At 37.0% G+C, this 19,945-nt stretch overlaps 1 protein-coding gene across 2 annotated transcripts in view; it reads left to right on the top strand.

The window, feature by feature from the left end:
• Window positions 1–19,945, top strand: part of KIAA0232 (KIAA0232 ortholog) — a 47,403-nt gene that overhangs the window by 15,902 nt on the left and 11,556 nt on the right. For both annotated transcript variants that reach the window (XM_014895322.2, XM_088163099.1), the window contains exons 3-5: window positions 12,001–12,067; window positions 13,409–13,490; window positions 14,756–18,053. In XM_014895322.2, the coding sequence (XP_014750808.2) occupies window positions 12,001–12,067; window positions 13,409–13,490; window positions 14,756–18,053 (3,447 nt within the window). The remainder of the gene's footprint in view (window positions 1–12,000; window positions 12,068–13,408; window positions 13,491–14,755; window positions 18,054–19,945) is intronic.

Here is a 19,945-nt window from a genome sequence, read left to right as displayed (position 1 = left end):
GTTTGGGAAAATGAATCAGTTTCCTGAGATTTGTTGGGGGGCAGAGGAAATGTTAACCCAGAGAGGTTTCCAGGTCAGATTTGTGGCACAGGCACTCGTGCCAGCAAGGCTGTGGCAGAGTGGTCAAAGAAGTGGGGAAGATTTGGTGGTTGTTCCCACACCTTCATCAGCATTACCATCACATTCTGGTTCACTGTGAAGCTTCTTGAGTATTTGTTCAGTTACTGAATTGCTAATTGACTGACTGGGAGATTTCTGAACTCCCATTTTCCCATTACTTATTATCCTAACAAAGTGATGCAAACTACAATTTTGTTGGTAATTTGCTCTGCTCTCATAGTTACAGAATATTGAGGTCAGCACTCTTAACTACCATAGAAGTTAATTTGAATATGAAATAAATACAGAGAAATAATTGCAAGAAGTAATGTCTTTCTTGAGGATATGTTTGTCTTTGTATACTCATTTATGAGCAATAATGTACGACTCATACATAGACTACAGGAATACTTATGATTGATTCTTAACTTAAGAAATTACACTCTTGATGCATCTCCACACATAGCTGAAAATCAAAATCATCACTTAGAACTAAATTTATGTTATATAGAGATATATAGTTGCAGAGCAAAAGGAAGGAGCTGAATTTATTAATAATCTGTAACAGAGAAGGGAAGAAACTATTCAACTACAGTTTTGAAAGAATAAAAATACATAGGATCTGAAAGGTTGAAAAATAATTTCACCTTTGACTCCTGTCACCTTGCCAAATTTTTAGTGTTCAACATTAACTTATAATCTACAACCTGTAGTCTTGAGTTATTTCAGAACTGTTTTGACTTCTGTTGCCTCCTCAGACAATTAAGCTTGAACATTTGTTGTCATTTATGAAATTGCAGGTCATCATTTTTATAATGTATGTTCAAACACAGAGTTGAACCTTTAAACTCTTTTTAAAAAATTGCTTTGGAGGTAGTTGAACACATGCATTGCATGAAAGAAATACAGATTTTTTTTATCTTTTCCCCCAGAATTAAAGGGAAGGGTGATCCTGCTTAAATGCTAGCAATACTTTAAAGTAACTTTTAAGGTATCTTCTATTCCTGATTTTTCAAACACATTTCTCATGTTGTTGGGTTTTTGTATTTAAGTTTGTGTGCTGATCTGATGGGAATAATAAATAGGTTTTGGACTGTGAAAGGTAATGTTAAAATACTATTTCTGCTGAGGCATTCAAGCTGCTCCATACAATGTTCATGATTTCGTCTCCACAAAAAGATAAAAATACTCTGTGAGCTGTAGTTGAAATTGTAGATCAGTTGTGTGTGAGGAGTATTTATAAAAAAAGTTGAGATACAAATAAATACTTTTTTTCCAGTACCACTTGAATTTTTTAAAATAGTTTTTTGAATAATCTGAAAAATGTTTTCCTGTGATTTTTTTTTTTTTTTGTTGTTGTCAGATGAGGTAGATGTGTTCATTAGGATGTTCCCTTTTTGCAAGCAGCCTGATAAATAGTCCATATGGGCAGTTATGGAGCTTGTTTATAGTTTTGCTTACCTTCTGTGATCCCTTTTTCAAAGTAGGTGGATGCAGAAATGCCAGTCTGCTCACATTGATATGGAACACTTGCTCTTCCAGCCTAACCTCTTCTTTCAACCTTAGAAAAACAAGCAAGTTTGAGCCCCTGTATTGGGAGTAATTGGAAAAAAGTCTTACTGGATTTCAACTTGAATATATTTAAATAACATTGTATTTAAGTGAAGTGATTATAGTGTTTACCCTGTGTGTGTCTGTAGACAGAGTATATATGTACATGTGTGTATAGGCACCCACAAACGAGCACACACAAAAGAGCCAAAACAGGGTGACAGTTCCATGAAGGATTCAATTTAGGATCGGCAGCCAGATCATTTTAGAAAGAAAGTGTGCAGAGGATGAAAAGGTAATGAGAATCAGTAGTAACTTTTCTAACTCTCATGGGAAATTACAGAGATGTGGCTAATGTGATTCTGACTTTTGCATTTAATTATTTAAACCACTAACATGTTAAGAAATGGCAGACAGTCTGCCTTCTCCTCCTACCAATAAGCAAAAGCCTTAAAATTGGGTGATCACTTCAAAAGGGTGCTTGATGGAGACAGGAAGTCATAAAATAGATTATATGAAAATTGGCTTGACAGCAGTTAGTACTTTTTTGTCAGACTTTCATTTAGTGGTTGAAACAAATATTTTGAAATCACTTCTTGTGGGTATTAATTTCCACGCTATTCATTTTTTGGGTGTACTTCATTTGGTAGCTTAGTTTTGCTTGAATTCAGTTCTTCCTCTCACATTAAAAAGAGTAATGCTGTAGAGCACTAATCTGAGACAGAAATCCAAGGTTCTAGTTTTAATTTCACAGTGCTGAAAAAAAACCTCTGACTTGAAGAAGCCCAGGTTTGGTGTTTATTTCTGAAACAGTTCCTACATGGTGGAGATTGACGAGTCAGAGAAGCTGCTCTGCCTCACTGTGTCTTTGCCATGGCAGAACCTGTTGTGGACTAAGTGTGTTTGAGAGGGGAGGCCTGATTTTGACAGACACCATCTGGTATATGTAAGAATTCAAGTTGTTAATGTATGTACATTCTGAGGACAGTATTTTTTGTGTGACAAGAATTTTGGTGTCTCAAATTGCCTATATTTGTATGAATGAGTCTTTGGCTGCACGATGCAGTCAGGAGCAGAGGAGATGTTAAGTACATTGCAACTTGCCAGGAAATGGAGGCAGAATGATGGTGAGAAAGACTTTTAAGACAAGTACTTTAATGTAGCAATCAATTGCTATTCTTACTGTAGTTCTAAAGTTTATTTTTTCTGAAGCACTTGAATAAATAGCAGTTTAAAGACATTCTGAAGAACTGCTCAAATTTTACAAAGCTTGTTAATATTGACCTTGAGTAGAGATTTTATCCTAATTTTTATCCTTCTAAAGTATGGAAGAAATTAAAAAATGTTGTTTTGCAATTAACTGGTCAAGTAGAGATATCCATTCTAATGAAACATCATGTAAAAAACCCTAATGTTTAGGACTGCGGAATATTTATATAAAAGTCCTTTGATTAAAATAAGAAATACTATCCTGAAATGACTGCCTCAAATTTTGAATAAAAACAGCTGATCTGTCAACATTAAATAACTCGATGGTTGGTTTTGTTGTTGTTGTTGTTTGTAATTCCTGTCTGAAAGACGGATCAGTTTGTTCACGTGCAAGTGGAGATTCTTTTTTTTTTCAAACCCCCTGATTCTGAAAGTACATTATTTTATATTTGAATATTGAAACTTGTCATTACTTGTCTTGTTACTGTAAAAAGACAGCAGCATCTTTGAGACTCAGAAATTTATTAAATAAATAGGAGTTTAGAAATTCATGTGTGTTACTTTTTACAAAGTGGATACTGTGAGCAAGTTTGGAATTAGAGGTTACTTACGGAGACTGATACATGTAAGACTTTTCAATAGGTATATTTCCTAGTAATAATATTGAAATTACTTATGTGCCTGTCCACTGGTCATAAATCCAACCTTAATTAGCTTGTAGCTGACTACTTTTCTGCTCAGATGTGCATTACTCAAGAGTGTGCAGGTCTCCAGCTGTGTGACTGTAGTTCTTGTGGAGTGTAGTTAATTCACTGAGCACTTGCTGTGTGACACGTGAAGCTGCACCCCAAGATGGTGCCAGAGTTTCATTTAAAGCAGTTGCTATGTCCTGCTGAAATGCATCAGGACTTTTTAAGAATGAGCAAAGGAGACAACTTCCTGTGGATCTTACTTTCTGCACTGATGAAACCAGTGCTCCAAGACTTATTCCCACTGTAGGGGGCCACTGTACCTAAGCTGTTCCACAGCACGTCCTGAGACATTCCTAGTGTCCAGTGCTGCTGATGTCCCAAAGCCTGTCATAATGGGGTTCAGGCAATGTGGTCCATTCTGAACTAACCAAGCTCTCAAAATCTGACTGCCACATGAAATAGTGTGCAACATGTTCAAAGCAAGAGCTAGTCTTGGTTGATAGATTCTGTGATGAATTTTGAAAGATATAGATATTATGTATTTGACAAGAACACACAGTGCCTTCCATCCCACTGTTCTAAGAAATAACTGCTTGGAGGTAACATGGAAACATAATTTATGAAACTTCATAACAGTAATTTCTTTTAAATGTAGTCAGGTGTGGGCATGCTAACAGCATAGAGCATTGGCTTTGCTTACTTTGAGTCACGATGGGGGGAATATAACTCTTCTGATACTTGTGTTATCATATGGAGCCACATAGAGGAGCAAGTGTGGCTCTAGTGAACAGTTTTGTTAAAAATTTAAAATGATAATTTTATTCTCAAATGTGCCTTGCCTTCAGCACAAACTTGAGATGTGTCTAAAATAAGATTTTGTTGAAATTTTCTTAGTGTTTGTCATTTTTCTTACTTGAAGTGCAGAACTGTCAAACTTTCATAGAATCATAGAATCCTAGAATGGATTGGGTTGGAAGGAATCTTAAAGATCATCTCATTCCAGCCTCCTGCCATGGGCAGGGACACCTCCCACTAGACCAGTTTGCATCTGAGTATGTTTTTATTGATGAATTACTCTGGCCAGCTATTGCTGCCTCCAGAGATTATGGTATCTGTGTGCCATTTAGACCAAGGCACTGTTGCATAATCTGCCTTGCACTTTGCAATAGTGATAGGCAAGAACTGAGGAAAAAGGACTTCTGGAGTTTGTAGCAAGGGAACAGTCTTTCTTTGCCTCTTAAGTAGAATGGCACCTTAATAGAGGACTTAAAATTAATTTTAATCATGGATTTATCCCTGCTGTTCCCTGCTTCTTTAACATAAGCCAGTATTAATTAGGTAATACACACAGACCACTACACTGGGATACCAGGGAATCAGGTTGTAAACATCAGGTGGTTTCTCGAGTGATTTAAATTACACATTTTTGTGTTAATGTGTGATTAGAGTGTTAATGTAAGGATATGGGACAGCACAAGAATGAATCAAGTTGTATAAAAGCCATCTTAACAAATGAGAAAGATGAAGTGCGTGTTGAAAATTTGAATTTATTAAATCAAAAAAATGAAGTTAAGATCCCAAAAGAGCCTTAATGGTTCTTGAAGCATATATCCTGACTAGCTCAATTGTAAGCAATTCTGTGTGTCTAAGGATGATTGTTCAGTGTTTTACTGGAAAATGCCAAAACACTTCACAAAGTCAGTGAATATTATCTTTCTTTTGAGTTGTATCCAGTTGCCCTTACTGAAAGGGATATACCAGCTGTTTCCAGAACACGCAGCATTCTTTAGGAGATAATTTTAAAAATAACTTCAGATACCATATAGGAAATTCAACTCATCTGTCTTGCCAAGGTAAACATCAGAGAATAAATTAATTACAAGAAATCAATTTCTTTTTCTTTATGACTATGGCATTAAACAGGTATTTATAGTACCACATATCTGATTTATCATGTTACTGAAGGTGCTTTGCTGTCTGCAATAGTAACATTAATTGAAGTTGACAAAAGTTTTAATTATTCCAATTTTTGTATGTGTTTTCTCTATAGAAAAGACACATACTGAACTGGAGAAGTTCCTTGTGGGAGCTTAGTCTACACGAAAGTCACTTCATAGCATTTAGTATTTCTGATAGTATAGATGAATGTCTTGGAGGCTGAAAGTAGATGTTCAGTGTGATTTAAAGTTATTTCACCTTGTATGTGCTTCCAATGAAAATGGGAGCAAACTGGGGCAAGGCAGATGTGTCCTCACAGCAGCTCTCTGATCAGGCTGGGACAGAAGTGAATGCATATGCATTTCTTGGAGGGAAGAGCAGCACAGTCTTTCAGGCACAAAGGAGTGGCCAGGAAAATGCCAGAAGAGTTGGTTACAGAGCTCTCTGAATAACGCCTTGCATTCCATCACAGAGCAGTGTTATTAGGTTATAATTTTCCTTAATGCAGAGCAATCATTTTCACCAAAATTTTGAGTTGAGGGTCCATTATGAATTCTTATCATACATACAAGCAAACTTGAACGAATCTAGCAGAGCACCTGCTGAAGAAAATTCAAGTGTCCTTTCTGCATTTCACTTGATGCAGAAAAGAGCTTTTGCATAATTGGTGAGAACACATTATAAAAGTTTCTTCCATTTCCTTGATAATACAGATAAGAGCATTTTAGCATGGGCAAGCTGAAGTACTGTGATTAAGTGAAACCTCACAGCACCACTGCTTACAAGGATAGCAAGTCTGTTGTGGCTTTGAAGTCAGCATGTTTGTTTATAAGTGATGAATAATAATCAGGAAGAATAGTTTCTAGTGAGGAATTATCCTTTCTTGGGGGGATAACTTCTATTTCAGTGTAGCCTGCTATGAGAGGGATCTAAAAGAATTAAGTTTTAAATAACAGAAGTCAGATTAGCTGCTCTAGTAACCTACATTTAGGGATAGCATGTTCATTTGAAGTTAATTTGAGCTGGCAAATGATCTCTTTTATCTAGAATTAGTAAATAACATGTGCTATTTATTATCTCTCTCTCTCTCTCTTAGAAGGTGTTGTGTGAAGTGGTGAATCATAGCTCTGAAATCTGAGCCTGATCCTAGCTATGTTCTAGATATGTAATTTACCTTTCCTAATGTTGCTTTAATACAAAAGACAGAATTAAGAGAGTTTCAAGGAAGTATTTTTATTTCCTTGTTGGAGAGCTATTGCTCTCATATTTCTTGAAATGGCTTGGATTTCTGTGATATTAAATCAGTTTGCTTGGAAATTGATATTCTGAGGTCACACATTTATTGAAGATGACTTTGGATTACTTATTCAAGTGAACAGATAAAGATTTAATTGTGTTATTGTGTTCTTACTTCTAAAGGGTCAAAAAAGTTGTACTAGTACGTACTCTTAAATGTTTCTTAGTGTCATCCACCTTATTATGATGGAGGAAAATTCCATAATGCAAGCTGGAACCTTATTTTATTCCTTTGAACTCCACCTGGGTTGAACAGTCCAGGGAAGCTTCTGTTTTAATGGATTGATTTATTTATTCATTTATTCACATAGTGCTGATCTTGGGCTAAGACTTTTTTTTTAGTCTTTTTTTCAGTCTGTCTTGAGCACCTGTTTTGAGAGTACTTGTAATCAGATGAATTATACTCTGTCAAAATGTTAAAAAAGTGAGAACCTAGACTTCTAACTTTCTCTCATCATCCTACAAAATATAGAAATAGATGTGTGGTTGCAGTGAATCACATTTTGTGCCTTACTCAGTTCACGTGGTTTAACAGCTGATTCATACAGAAAAGCTATCTAATCCTGCACTTGGTGACAGGAGACATGCCAAGAAAACAGTCCTGGTACAGTCAGAATACCATCTTCTCTGAAGAGCCCTATGGTCTGTTAAATCAGTGATTTGAAACTATGAATATATTGATTTACTTTAATTTCTAGATTGTCTGAACTTGTATTTTGTGAAAGGATTGTCAGTGTTCTCTAGTTTATCCTGTTGCAGCAGGGGTTTGGACTAGATGATCTCCAGAGGCACTTCTCAACCTAAACAAATTCTGTCTGTTTGGGGAAGAGAAATGAGGATTTGTCTTGAAAGTGTTAAGCTAGAAAGCTCTCAAAACCCTAATAGCAAATGAGAGATTATTTTAATTTTTCAAGTAAAAGGAAGTGTAATGCTTTTGTTTTTCAAAAAGATTGAAGAGAGACAAGGACCTTTCCCCATACCTTACAGGCCTGAAGTAACAAGCCGTATTTAGTGAATATTTACACTGCACTGTTTAAAGCTTCGAGAGGAAGCTTTTAACTTACGTTATACTAGAAGCAAAACAACGGAACCTGCCAAAAACCTAAAGCCAAGCAACATCTCCCTAAAACAACGCTTCCCTTTGAGTTGTACAATCTGTCAGATTTTTTCAGTTTCTGTGTATATATTCATGGTTTATCAGATGTGAAAGATCTCCTTCTAAGTATTGGGTATCAGAATTTTGTTTTCCTTTGTTTTGTCCAGAAGGCTTGGCTACTGCATATGTGCAGACCTGCAGGACAAAGTAGATGTTTGCATGGCGTTTTTTTGTTGGAAATATGAGACCCAGAGGCAGATACCATTACTGGGTGATGGGAAAGGTGAAAGCTCAGTGAAAATGCAAAATTCTGTTGAACAATCCCCTTCTCCATATAACTGTGTATATAACTATACATATATATATATGCATACATATATACACACACATATATATTATACATATAACTATATTATATCCATATAACTAGTTTCATATAACTATGTGAAATAATAGTAGTGCTGTTTGTGTTCAAATTCAGGGAAAACTTCTTAAATTTCTGGATGGTGATTGTGCTGTGCTTGTTTGCAACATTCAGTAAGTAACCTGCTAGCAGAGGTGAACATCAGCTAAGAATTCAAATGATTTGTCAAGCATATGAGAGGAGCTAATGTTTCACAGCTTCTTACTAAAAACTGTGAAAACACAGAAGCCAGTGCCCACTGTTAACATAGACAACAGTTTTTAGTGCATTTCAGTTTGCTGCACATAATACAAGGTTTATCCATGGTTCTCAATTTAACTGAATATTTTGAATTTATAAAAACATTTCAGAAGTAACTACACTTACAGATTTAATATCTTCTGAGGACGTTTCCTGCAGCTATACAGAGGTATGAATGTACATATGAAAGCAACTGGACTACTTTAGGCTAATGAGTTACCACTTGTCATCTCTGACTGCTCTGCTTCCAAAGCAGAGAGTGTTCAAAAGGTCTTTGATTTAATATTTGACAAATATATATAGTATGTGCTTGTGTGTTTAGGAAAAAAAAATCCAACCTCAAAAAGAAGTCAAAACTAACAAATATGTTTACAAATATGTATAAAGATGTGCGTGGGCTTTGCTGTTTTTGGTTTTGGTTTTTTTGTTTTGTTTTTTTAATTGGTCTTATTCTTCATTGTGCAGAACTGCGTTAATTAGGCTCTGAATAGGGTCATGGTGGTCAGTAAGGAGGACAGTGGTTATTGGAGTCTTGTAACTCCAGCAGTCAGATTGACTGTTCTTGTTCATGCTGGGTGAGTTCAGAAGCTTAATTTATCTGTTAGCACCATCACTTCTATGCCAGTAACATAACACCTATCCTTTATGTAATCCTTCACATGCTGCAGCCAGCTGATAAAAAGCCAAAAAGATCAACTTTTGGTGAAACTGGATGTGCATTAAAGTAGGGGAAGGAAAGAGAAATATGTTAAAAACAGTAGAAAAGAGTAATATGTGTTTGGTGTGCAGGAAATATTGTTATGTAAAATTAAAAACACGAATTTAAAAAGTATGCACTGTCCTTTGTAATTTGAATGAGAGAAATAGGTTGGTAGAAATCTGGGCCAGACAATTTTGAGATTTAAACCTTTCATGATGGAATTACAAAAGCAATCATAATTGGCCACTAAAACTTCCATATTTCAAAATGTATATAAGGTGCTCCAGTATTTGTAGTGTATGGGGGCTGTCTTTAAATTTGAACATAAGCAAAGTATTTCAGGCAGATCACTTAGTTTTGTTAGCTAACTGTGTCCTGTTGAACCAAGCCAGTGCCTGGAACGTGTTACTTTCAGGCCACGGGGTTGTGACAGCTACAAGGCATTAAGGTAAACAACGAAAAAAAGCAACTAAATCTCATATTCCGAGAGCACCAGTGTCATGTATGAGCTAAGTGCCATGGCACTGGTTACCTGAAGCCGGCAGCACGTTGTGATGTGCTGCAGGCAGAGGTTGAGCAGGGGTCTCCGGGGTGCTGCCGCTGTGCACAGTTGGGTCCCCCCCGTGTTTGAAAGCAGCGCTGTCTCCTTCAGCGCCCTGCAGGACAGCGGGCGGCGCGTCAGCTGACTCCAGGATTAGTTTCATGGGACAGGAGGAAATGAGGCGTTGGATTCCTAAAGTTTTCACTTCTTCGGTATAATGGTAAGCATATTGTTGCTGGTTTGGGGCAGTTTTTTAGTATGATGTTATATTAAGTCAAGGAAGTGAACCTGTATTCCTTGGAGTGTTTGCTACAGGTGCTTGTTTGATTAGATAATTTGGGGAGCTAAGGAAAACCAAGGCCAGCTCCTCCTCTGTTGACCTTTTAGAGGGAGGAGGGGGGAGTCAAGAGTGGTATAGGCATAAAGTGACAAATTATTACAACTACATAGCTTTGTGCATATTACTGTCCTGCTTGGTTCTTGCTAAATGATTTAATTTATACTGGTAACTTTACTGATATAGGAGATGCCTTCTGAAGTTTGATATTGCTAAGTCATCCTCAGTTAAGTATGTGGCATAAAGGTTTATATTTAGCACTTCAGTGCAGCAATGCAATTAGGAATAGGACATTGCTTTCTTTCTCACTTGGCTGCAAATAATTAAAGTTTAGAATCAGCATATAAATCATTGCTTCAGTGTATGATCTTTCAAGTGTATTTTTCTGACAGTGAATTAAACAAGCTAGTCTGACTGTATAAATTAGTATTCTCTTTTTCATAATATTTGCTTGTGCTTTAGCAACATATATTCGCATTTCTCAGCAATTTCTGGACAGCACTCAGGAGAGACAAGAAACTTAGATCTTGGAAAAATGAAATCTTTATACCACCAGGGTGACACAGCAAGTCAAACTATTTTCTGTGCATTTCTGTAACTTGATATTTGATCGGCGTTACCTTTAGAGAGAAAACATGTCCCATAACTTCATGCACAATAAGATAGTGTTAAATTCAGAAGATGAGATAATTTTCTTGGGGGTTGGTGTAAGTTTCTCCAAGTATAATTGGAACTAGACTTCTGACAATGATGGAGTGGATATTGAGGAAGCTGTGCACAGGATACAATGAGCTGCATGGTCCTCCCTCACTACCACTTCCCGGGTGACGTACAGGGGATCTCTCGTGTCCTCCTCAGTAGTTCAGATTGTTGTGTTTAGCTGTGGTTCCAGTTCTGTTTGCTGTTACAGAAAGCCTGAAGAGCAATCCCCAAGCACAATTCCCAAGCATTGGATAATGACAATTCAAATATCCACACACTACCCATCTCATCTGGTTTTCCTTCCAACAGGAATGGTCATTTCAGGCTCTAAGTTGGTGTTTAGTATTTCACTGACCTGGAATTAAAATTTTATCCCATTGGGATGACATGGGGTTTTCCCCTGTAGGTAATATATTGGATTGTTTTGTGTATATGTTTATTTTCAGTATTTATGTAGAGGACTAAAGGAGGAAAATAGAGGCTTATGGGAATATGAAGAAAGTGTTTATTTTTCCTTCTGCTGTCCTGTGTTGTTAATAACAGAATGTTTAAAAAGAAAAAAATACCTGGTTACTTTTTAAATTGGCAAGACTATGGGATGGGTTTTGCATACAGATACTGTGGAAGCATTTCCTTTCCCTCTCTGTCACATATATGGGTACGCCTTCCTACTGTTCTGCTTTCCACCTTCATGCCTGATTTTCTCTATCCTTTTAACAGTCCCTTTCCCACAGGTATAAATTGTGCAGCCAAAAGGATCAGGCCTAGCTTTTTGAAATGCATCTTAGTGATCAGTGGGTCATTGAACTTCTATCCTGAGACTCCTAGCTAAATTTGCAGCAATACCATGCAGTAAATGTGACATGCTGTGTTTGCAAAGCCTTGGATATCCAATGATGCAACAATGTGACCTGTAGTTTGAAACCTCTGTATGAATGTATCTTCGTGTTCAGGGAATCATTTTGACCTCTAACTAATGTATTTATAGGATTGGATTTATACTAGTAATCATTTTTGTTGATTTTTCATATGTAGTTGCTGTGCAAAAAGAACAATATGTCTGCTGAGATATGTTTACTGTATTGGTATATTTCTATGACATTAAAATTCTTTTTAGTAAGTTATGTTTTCTATTTTTTTTTCTTTTTTTCCCACGTGGTTTTGTTGTCGTGCAGAGCTCTGGGATTGAAACATTAGTGGAGGAGCTTTGCTCCAAACTGAAAGACCTTCAGAGTAAGCAAGGTGAGGAAAAAAAATGTTTGTACTTCTGAGGCCACGTTCTGTATTTATCAATTCGGCAACGTTCTGAGATGGGGGTGGGTGTGAGGGAGTAGGCTGTTACTTCAGTAGCTTTTAGTACAGGCCATGCAATTTTGAATTATGTTTGAGTAATTTCATTCAAGAATTTAAGCAGTTTTGTATTGGTATGCTTTATTTACCTAAGAAATAGCCAGTCACAAGTGGGGTTTTCTTCATGAAAAGCTATAACTATTCATATCCAGCTGTGCCTGCTTTTTTAGTAAATACTCCAAATTCAGCATTCCCCTCATTATCAAAAGTAATGAAAATAAAGTAGGCTTGATTCTATTCCTTTTGTGTATTGATGCTTGCAAAGAACAGATTTGCCTCAGAATAATTATGTAGAAACTATTTGTGTGAAAAGCATCCAAATAACTATCATGACTTAAAATTTCTGGGCTATAGGGCACTTTATGATGTCAAGCTTAGGGGAGAGGAGGGAGCATAATGTAAAGCTGTGTTGTCTCCAGTGAAAGTTCCTTGCACATAAATGTTTGTTCAGGCACACAGCAGCACCCTTGGACACTTAGAGTAAAATTAATATGCTTATTATGTAGTATAGGTAGCTGTAGATAAGAGATAAACATTTACCTGCTTGAAGTATGGTTTTTAAGCTGTTTCCATTGCTCTTTTTTTTTTTTAACAGTAATCATTAGTCAGCTCTTAATATTTCATAATTCAGTGGATTTCTTCCTGAGCCAAGGTGATGTTGAGCATTTATTTTGCAAAAAAAATAAAGAATGCCTCACTTTTTTCATTATTTTAAAGGTTTTAATATAAAGAATTAGAAGATCTTCAGAGTCACCTCTCACACAGGAAATATCTTTACATCCACTCAAAGCTCAGCAATTACTGCAAGGATATTTCCTTCTAGTGAAACACTTGAGAAGTCAGATGTGGCCAATGATAAAAACATTTAGTTAAATAGTTGATTTTTTAAATAGTATTTTTTGTGTCTGTAGCAATGCAAGAATGAGATAAGGATTTGGATATGAAACAATTAAACATTCAGCAGGAATTCTCCCAGTGGGGCATTGCTATCCATGAGGTTGCATGGAGCTGCTGGCCAGTCGTGTTTAGTCATATTTGCAGGACTGAAGAGCTGTGAAAAACTTGAATATTGGGTGGTAATTCATAATTTCTTAATGTTATTTACAGTGTTGTATGGAAATTTTATTACTATTACAGTTATACATCCTGGTGCTTTTTGTTAAATACTGTTATAAAGTACACTGGCTCTTTCGAATTTTTCTGTTAAGCATTTGGAATTTTCTTCCAAAACAGAGGAGAAGATTCACAAAAAGTTAGAAGGCTCTTTGACTCCTGAGACTGATTTATCTCCCACAGCAAAGGATCAAGTAGAAATGTATGCATTTTTTTTCTTTTTATTATCTGAGATGCTTTTCTCTTTTTATTCCCATATTTTAACATCATGAAATTAATTTAATGGGGAATCTGGAGTTTTGTGGATATTAAGAAATACATTTATTTTCATGCCATCTTCTTTTGTTAATCTTACATATTTAAATATAAGCACTTGGTACCATGGGCTAGTTCAAGCCCAGACTGCTTTCATTTGATTATATACAGAACTCAAACAATACTTTAGTTTCCTGAAGACTAAGTCAACCAGACAAAAACCTTTAAAACAACATTAATTGACATGTTGATTTGCAAGGAGGGAGTAATCTGTTTACTGGATGGAGATCTCTCTGTCTTCTACTGCTGAAATGGCAAACAGACTCTCTTATAACCTTTAAACTCTTGATAACCAAAGTGATTTCCTAGTTAGCCAGTACCTGAGTCCAGTGTTACTGAACTACCCAGGGGTTTTGTCATTGACCTCTCTTGGAGATACAACTGCTTCTGTATCTCTTAATAGTAGCAACAGGCTCATAGAAATGTTACTAAATGCATGATCCCTCTTCAGGGAACTGATTGTGCTAATGTGTATTTCATTTAACTGACTTGTAAAAATTTTTAGTAAGTTTTCATTGAAATATATGTGATTCAGTATATATCTCTCTACCACCAAACACATGGTACTATAAATGTTGCAGAAAACCATATTTTAATCTCATACCTCTTGCATAAAGCTGTTAAGCATCTTAAACTACTCAAAACCTAATCTTTTTAAAATAGCTTTTTCTTAATAACTAGATGATCAAACTATGTAGAAATTAACAGATAGTGTTTCATTTCATAAAAGAGAATTTTAAAAATTGAAATTCAGGACTGAACTAACTGAAATTCAGGACTTCCTAATTTATAATCTAAATCAAACATTTAAGAAGACTAGCGAATTACCACATTATCTAATAAACCTGGAGCCATTGTTGTAAGCATCCACAATTTCTCTCTACAGTGATGTTTAGTAGTCTCTGAAAAGGAAATTCTTCTACTTCTCTGCAGTATATTTCTAAATATATATTAATATAAGCACTTTTAAAGCTCATTTTAATTTTCCCTTTGATATCATTCAAATAGTGCAATGAGTAGCATGTGCATATGTAGTGCAAACTAGATTTTTAGCAATTAGGTAGTGTTTTGCTGTGTTTTTAGTAATGCTTTCTAATCTTAATGCTTATCTGAAGCTCTACGATCCAAATGTCCCTTTTATTTTGCTTTCAGGTACTATGAAGCATTTCCTCCTCTTTCTGAAAAGCCAGTTTGCCTGCAGGAAATTATGACTGTATGGAATAAATCCAAAGTATGTTCTTACTCTAGCTCCTCATCTTCATCCACTGTTCCACCAACTAGCACAGATACATCTTCTCCAAAGGACTGCAATAGTGAAAGTGAAGTAACTAAAGACAGAAGTAATAAAGTATCTGCCACTGTACAGGAAAGAAACCAGCAGAAGAAGAGTAAAAATGAGAAAGAAAACAACTTTAGTAACAACACTGTTGAAGAGAAGCCTGTTTTGTACAAAAAGCAAGTCCGACATAAGTCTGAAGGGAAGGTGCGTCCCCGCTCCTGGTCGTCAGGATCCAGTGAGGCTGGCTCAAGTTCTAGTGGTAATCAAGGTGAATACAAGGCATCAATGAAATGTATTAAAGTAAGACACAAAACAAGAGAGGTTCGGAGTAAAAAAGGGCGTAATGGGCAAAGCAGGCCGTCAGTGAAATCTGGTGAAAAGGTTGATAGAAAAGTCCACAGCGGAAGCAGCAGCAGCAGCAGCAGCGGGTCCATCAAACAACTGTGCAAAAGAGGTAAAAGGCCATTAAAAGAAATTGGAAGAAAAGAAGGTGGCGGTAGTGATGGCAAAGATTTGTATTTAGACAGTAGAAATGAAAAGGAATATAAAGAAGAGCCCTTGTGGTATACTGAGCCGATTACGGAGTACTTTGTTCCTCTTAGCAGAAAAAGCAAGCTGGAGACCACGTACCGCAACAGAGAAGATTTATGTGGAGTAACATCAGAGGCTGTAGAAGAGTTGTCTGAATCAGTGCATGGTCTTTGTATTAGCAACAATAATACTCATAAAACATACCTCGCAGCAGGTACTTTCATCGATGGTCACTTTGTAGAAATGCCTGCAGTTCTAAATGAGGATATTGACCTCGCTGGGACCTCAATATGTTCTCAACCAGAGGACGACAAGTATTTAGATGATGTTCATCTCTCAGAACTAACACACTTCTATGAAGTTGATATTGATCAATCCATGTTGGATCCTGGTGCCTCAGATACGATGCAAGGGGAGAGTCGGATTTTAAATATGATTCGACAGAAGAGTAAAGAAAAAACTGATTTTGAGGCAGAATGTTGCATAGTGTTAGATGGAATGGAATTGCAAGGGGAAAGTGCAATATGGACTGATTCGACCAGCTCTGTTGGTGCTGAAGGGTGGTTCTTGCAAGATCTTAGTAATTTAGCTCAATTTTGGGAGTGCTGTTCATCTTCTAGTTCTGCTGATGCAGATGGGGAAAGTTTTGGAGGAGATTCTCCGATCAGATTCTCCCCCATCCTAGACAGCACAATGCTTAATTCACACATGCTTGCTGGCAATCAAGAGCTCTTTTCAGATATTAATGAAGGGTCTGGTATAAACTCTTGTTTTTCAGTGTTTGAAGTGCAATGCAGTAACTCTGTTTTACCATTTTCTTTTGAAACACTCAACTTGGGAAATGAAAATGCAGATTCTAGTAGCACTGCTAATATTCTTGGGAAAACACAGTCTAGATTGCTAATATGGACCAAAAATAGTGCCTTTGATGAAAATGAACACTGTTCTAATCTTTCAACAAGAACCTGTAGTCCATGGTCACACTCGGAAGAAACACGTTCAGACAATGAGACTATAAATATTCCATATGAAGAATCCACGCAATTTAATGCAGAAGATATTAATTATGTAGTTCCTAGAGTGTCTTCGAATTATGTAGATGAAGAAATTCTAGATTTTCTGCCAGAAGAAACCTGCCAGCAACAAGCTAGAAGTTTAGGAGAAATGCCCACTTTGATTTTCAAAAAGAAATCTAAGCTAGAATCTGTCTGTGGTATTCAGCTAGAACAAAAAGCAGAAAGTAAAGACTATGAAACTACACAAGGGTGTAGGGAAAGCAGTCCACATGGAGATGGCTACAGCTCAGGGGTTATTAAAGATATTTGGACAAATGTGACAGACAGAAATTCTGCAGGGATGGTAGAAATAGAAGGAATAGAAGATGAATTGTTTTCAACTGATGTAAATAACTATTGCTGCTGTTTGGATACAGAAGCAAAAGTTGAAACCCTCCAGGAACCCAATAAAGCAGTGCAAAGATCAGAGTATCACCTTTGGGAAGGTCAAAAGGAGAATGTAGAGAAGAGAGCCTTTGTCTCAAATGATTTATCAAAAGTAGATGGTGGTGACTATACCACACCATCAAAGCCCTGGGATGTTAACCAGGATAAAGAAAACTCATTTATACTTGGTGGTGTATATGGGGAGCTCAAAACATTTAACAGTGATGGAGAATGGGCAGTGGTGCCACCTGGTCACTCAAAGGGGAGCTTATTGCAATGTGCAGCTTCCGATGTGGTGACAATAGCTGGTACAGATGTTTTTATGACTCCAGGTAATAGCTTTGCCCCTGGCCACAGACAATTATGGAGGCCATTTGTATCATTTGAACAGAACGAGCAGTCAAAGAGTGGAGATAACGGATTAAATAAGGGTTTTTCTTTTATCTTCCATGAAGACTTACTGGGAGCTTGTGGTAACTTTCAAGTCGAAGAGCCAGGGCTTGAATACTCATTCTCTTCCTTTGACCTGAACAATCCATTTTCACAAGTTCTTCATGTAGAGTGTTCGTTTGAGCCAGAAGGAATTGCATCTTTCAGCCCTAGTTTTAAACCTAAGTCGATTCTGTGCTCTGATTCAGACAGTGAGGTTTTGCACCCCAGGATATGTGGTGTTGATCGAACGCAGTACAGGGCTATACGGATTTCTCCGAGGACTCACTTTCGCCCAATTTCTGCATCTGAACTTTCTCCAGGTGGTGGAAGCGAGTCAGAATTTGAGTCAGAAAAAGATGAGGGAGGTATTGCTGTCCCTCCTCAAGCAGATGTATTTGAGGATCCACAAGCAGATCTCAAACCTCTGGAAGAAGATGCAGAAAAAGAAGGGCATTATTATGGAAAATCGGAGCTTGAATCTGGAAAATTCCTTCCCAGATTAAAAAAGTCTGGAATGGAGAAGAGTGCACAGACATCATTGGATTCCCAAGAAGAGTCCGCCGGGATGTTGCCAGTAGGAAACCAAGATCCCTGTTTAGAATGCAGTATGAAAGAATCTCTAGAAGGGAGAGTGGTGGAGAGCTCTAAAGTAAACTGCAGAATAGTGGAGCCACGTGAGGAGACTGGCAGGTTTTGCAGTTGTAAAGCAGGGTGTCATTTCCCCACGTATGAGGATAATCCTGTTTCTTCAGGAGAGCATGAAGAGGTATGTGGATATATAAAATTACAGAATTTGCAGCTGGCAGCTGATAACCAGCAGTTTGTCATGTGACAGTTCAGTTTAAATGTTTGTGATTGTATAGATCTCTAGAAAATACAGTTTTGTAGAGAAACTGGAGGTCCCATCTGAACATAAGAATAAACTTGCTTATTGTAAGGGTGACCGAGTGCTGGCACTGGTTGCCCAGGAAGGCTGTAGAGTCTCCATCCTTGGAGATTTCAAAAGACATCTGGACAAGTTCCTGGGCAGCCTGCTCTACTGGGCCCAGCTTGAGCAGGGGCAGTTGGACGTGATGACCTCCAGAGTTCCTTTTGAACCTCAGTCGTTCTGTGATTCTGTGAAAAATCAACCATCTTCAGGTATTTTGGTGTCATCTTGCATACCTTTAGAAATATATGCATGTGTACACTCATGTGACTTTAAAAATCTGTTTACCTTAGGTTTTTAGGTTATCTGATTTACATATAAAGTGTTAAAATATGCATAAATTTTGAGTAATGAAATATTACCGATTTTGATTCAAACATATTTTAAAATGCTGAAGAAAAAGAACTGAAGCCAGTCTTTTCAATATAGTTTCTTCCAAGTAGAAGAATTTGGAGTTGAGCTACTGGATGTAAACTTCAGCAAAGAAAGACTTGTAAAAAGGCTTAATTGTCTGGAAGTTAAAGTATCCTCTTGTCAGCATAGAGCCAAAAAGAAATAAGATGTGGATGCAAAATATCCATTGTTACCACAGTATCATAAGAAAGCCTCAGCATAACTAAGGGTTAAACTCAGAGTTTTCTTTCTAGTAATTGTAGCCATAAGTTAAGTAATAATCAAGATAAGAAATCCATTCTAGAAAAAAATACCCTGAGTTTTTCTTGCTGTGATTTCCTTCTGTTCTTGAGTAGAAACATTTAACCATCAAAATAAATTAGATGTGTGGCCAGCCTAGAGGTATTGTCTGGATAGGTATAAGTTACATCTTACATTTTCTTTTCCTTACATCTTACATTTTCTTTTCCTCTTCAGCCTCCTCTTGCACATACTCAGCAGTTGCAGTATTTACATTTGGAGGAAGTTTTTCCATTTTCAGCTGAGGAGTTGCATCCAGCTTGTGTTGTGCAATTGCATAGTTCTCAGTTATAAGTTTGAAAGACTAACTCATACACAGGCAAGCTAATCTTTCTCTTGCTAAAACTAAAGCTCACCTTTTTGTTGAACAAAATCAGACTTTCTTATTTTCCTTCTTCTTTATTTGTTTCTTCTCTCATCCTCCTTTAAACTAATTGTTTCTTTTCCCACCATCAGTAAGTTGGTATCTGCTGCTTGCACAAGAGAATCAAGTTTGTGACTTTTCCAGACCCTTTCTAGACATCTTGGTTCCTGCTGCTCTATTAAGTTAACAGAGAAGAAGTGGCTTCAAAAATCTTTACTGGTGTCTGGGAAGTTTCTGTGTTTGTGCCAGGCCTTGCAGAAAGTCATCCAAAAGATTAGTAAACCTAGACTGTAAGTCAGAACAGATTCTGGAATTGCCTTTTGCCAGGAATAAGTGAAATCTAACTTCATGATGCAGTAGGGCATAATGAATGAACAAATGATTATACAGTTATTTGTGACAGCAGGAGCCTGAAGTTCCTTCCAGCCCTTTTTGGATCTTCTTTTTGGATGTGTAGTGCTCTGTGAGGCTGCTTATTCTCATCTTCACTTCAACCACTTATCCATTCAAGAAGCTAGTAAGTGGCTGACAGTGCTGCCATAGTTTATGGTAGCTCTGAGGCTTGTAAAAAGTCTTTTGGTAGTGAACAGTGCTCTGGTATTTCGTTTTATTTAAGTTCCTTACCACATGAGGGAAGCTTACTGCTTCCCTTGCTCAGGTCACATGATTTTGT

The sequence above is a fragment of the Sturnus vulgaris genome, chromosome 4 (genome assembly GCF_052056855.1).
Source record: "Sturnus vulgaris isolate bStuVul1 chromosome 4, bStuVul1.hap1, whole genome shotgun sequence".
Taxonomy (NCBI): Eukaryota; Metazoa; Chordata; class Aves; order Passeriformes; family Sturnidae; genus Sturnus; species Sturnus vulgaris.
Note: the sequence above shows the minus strand (reverse complement) of the source record. Positions and strands in the feature narration are given on the sequence as shown.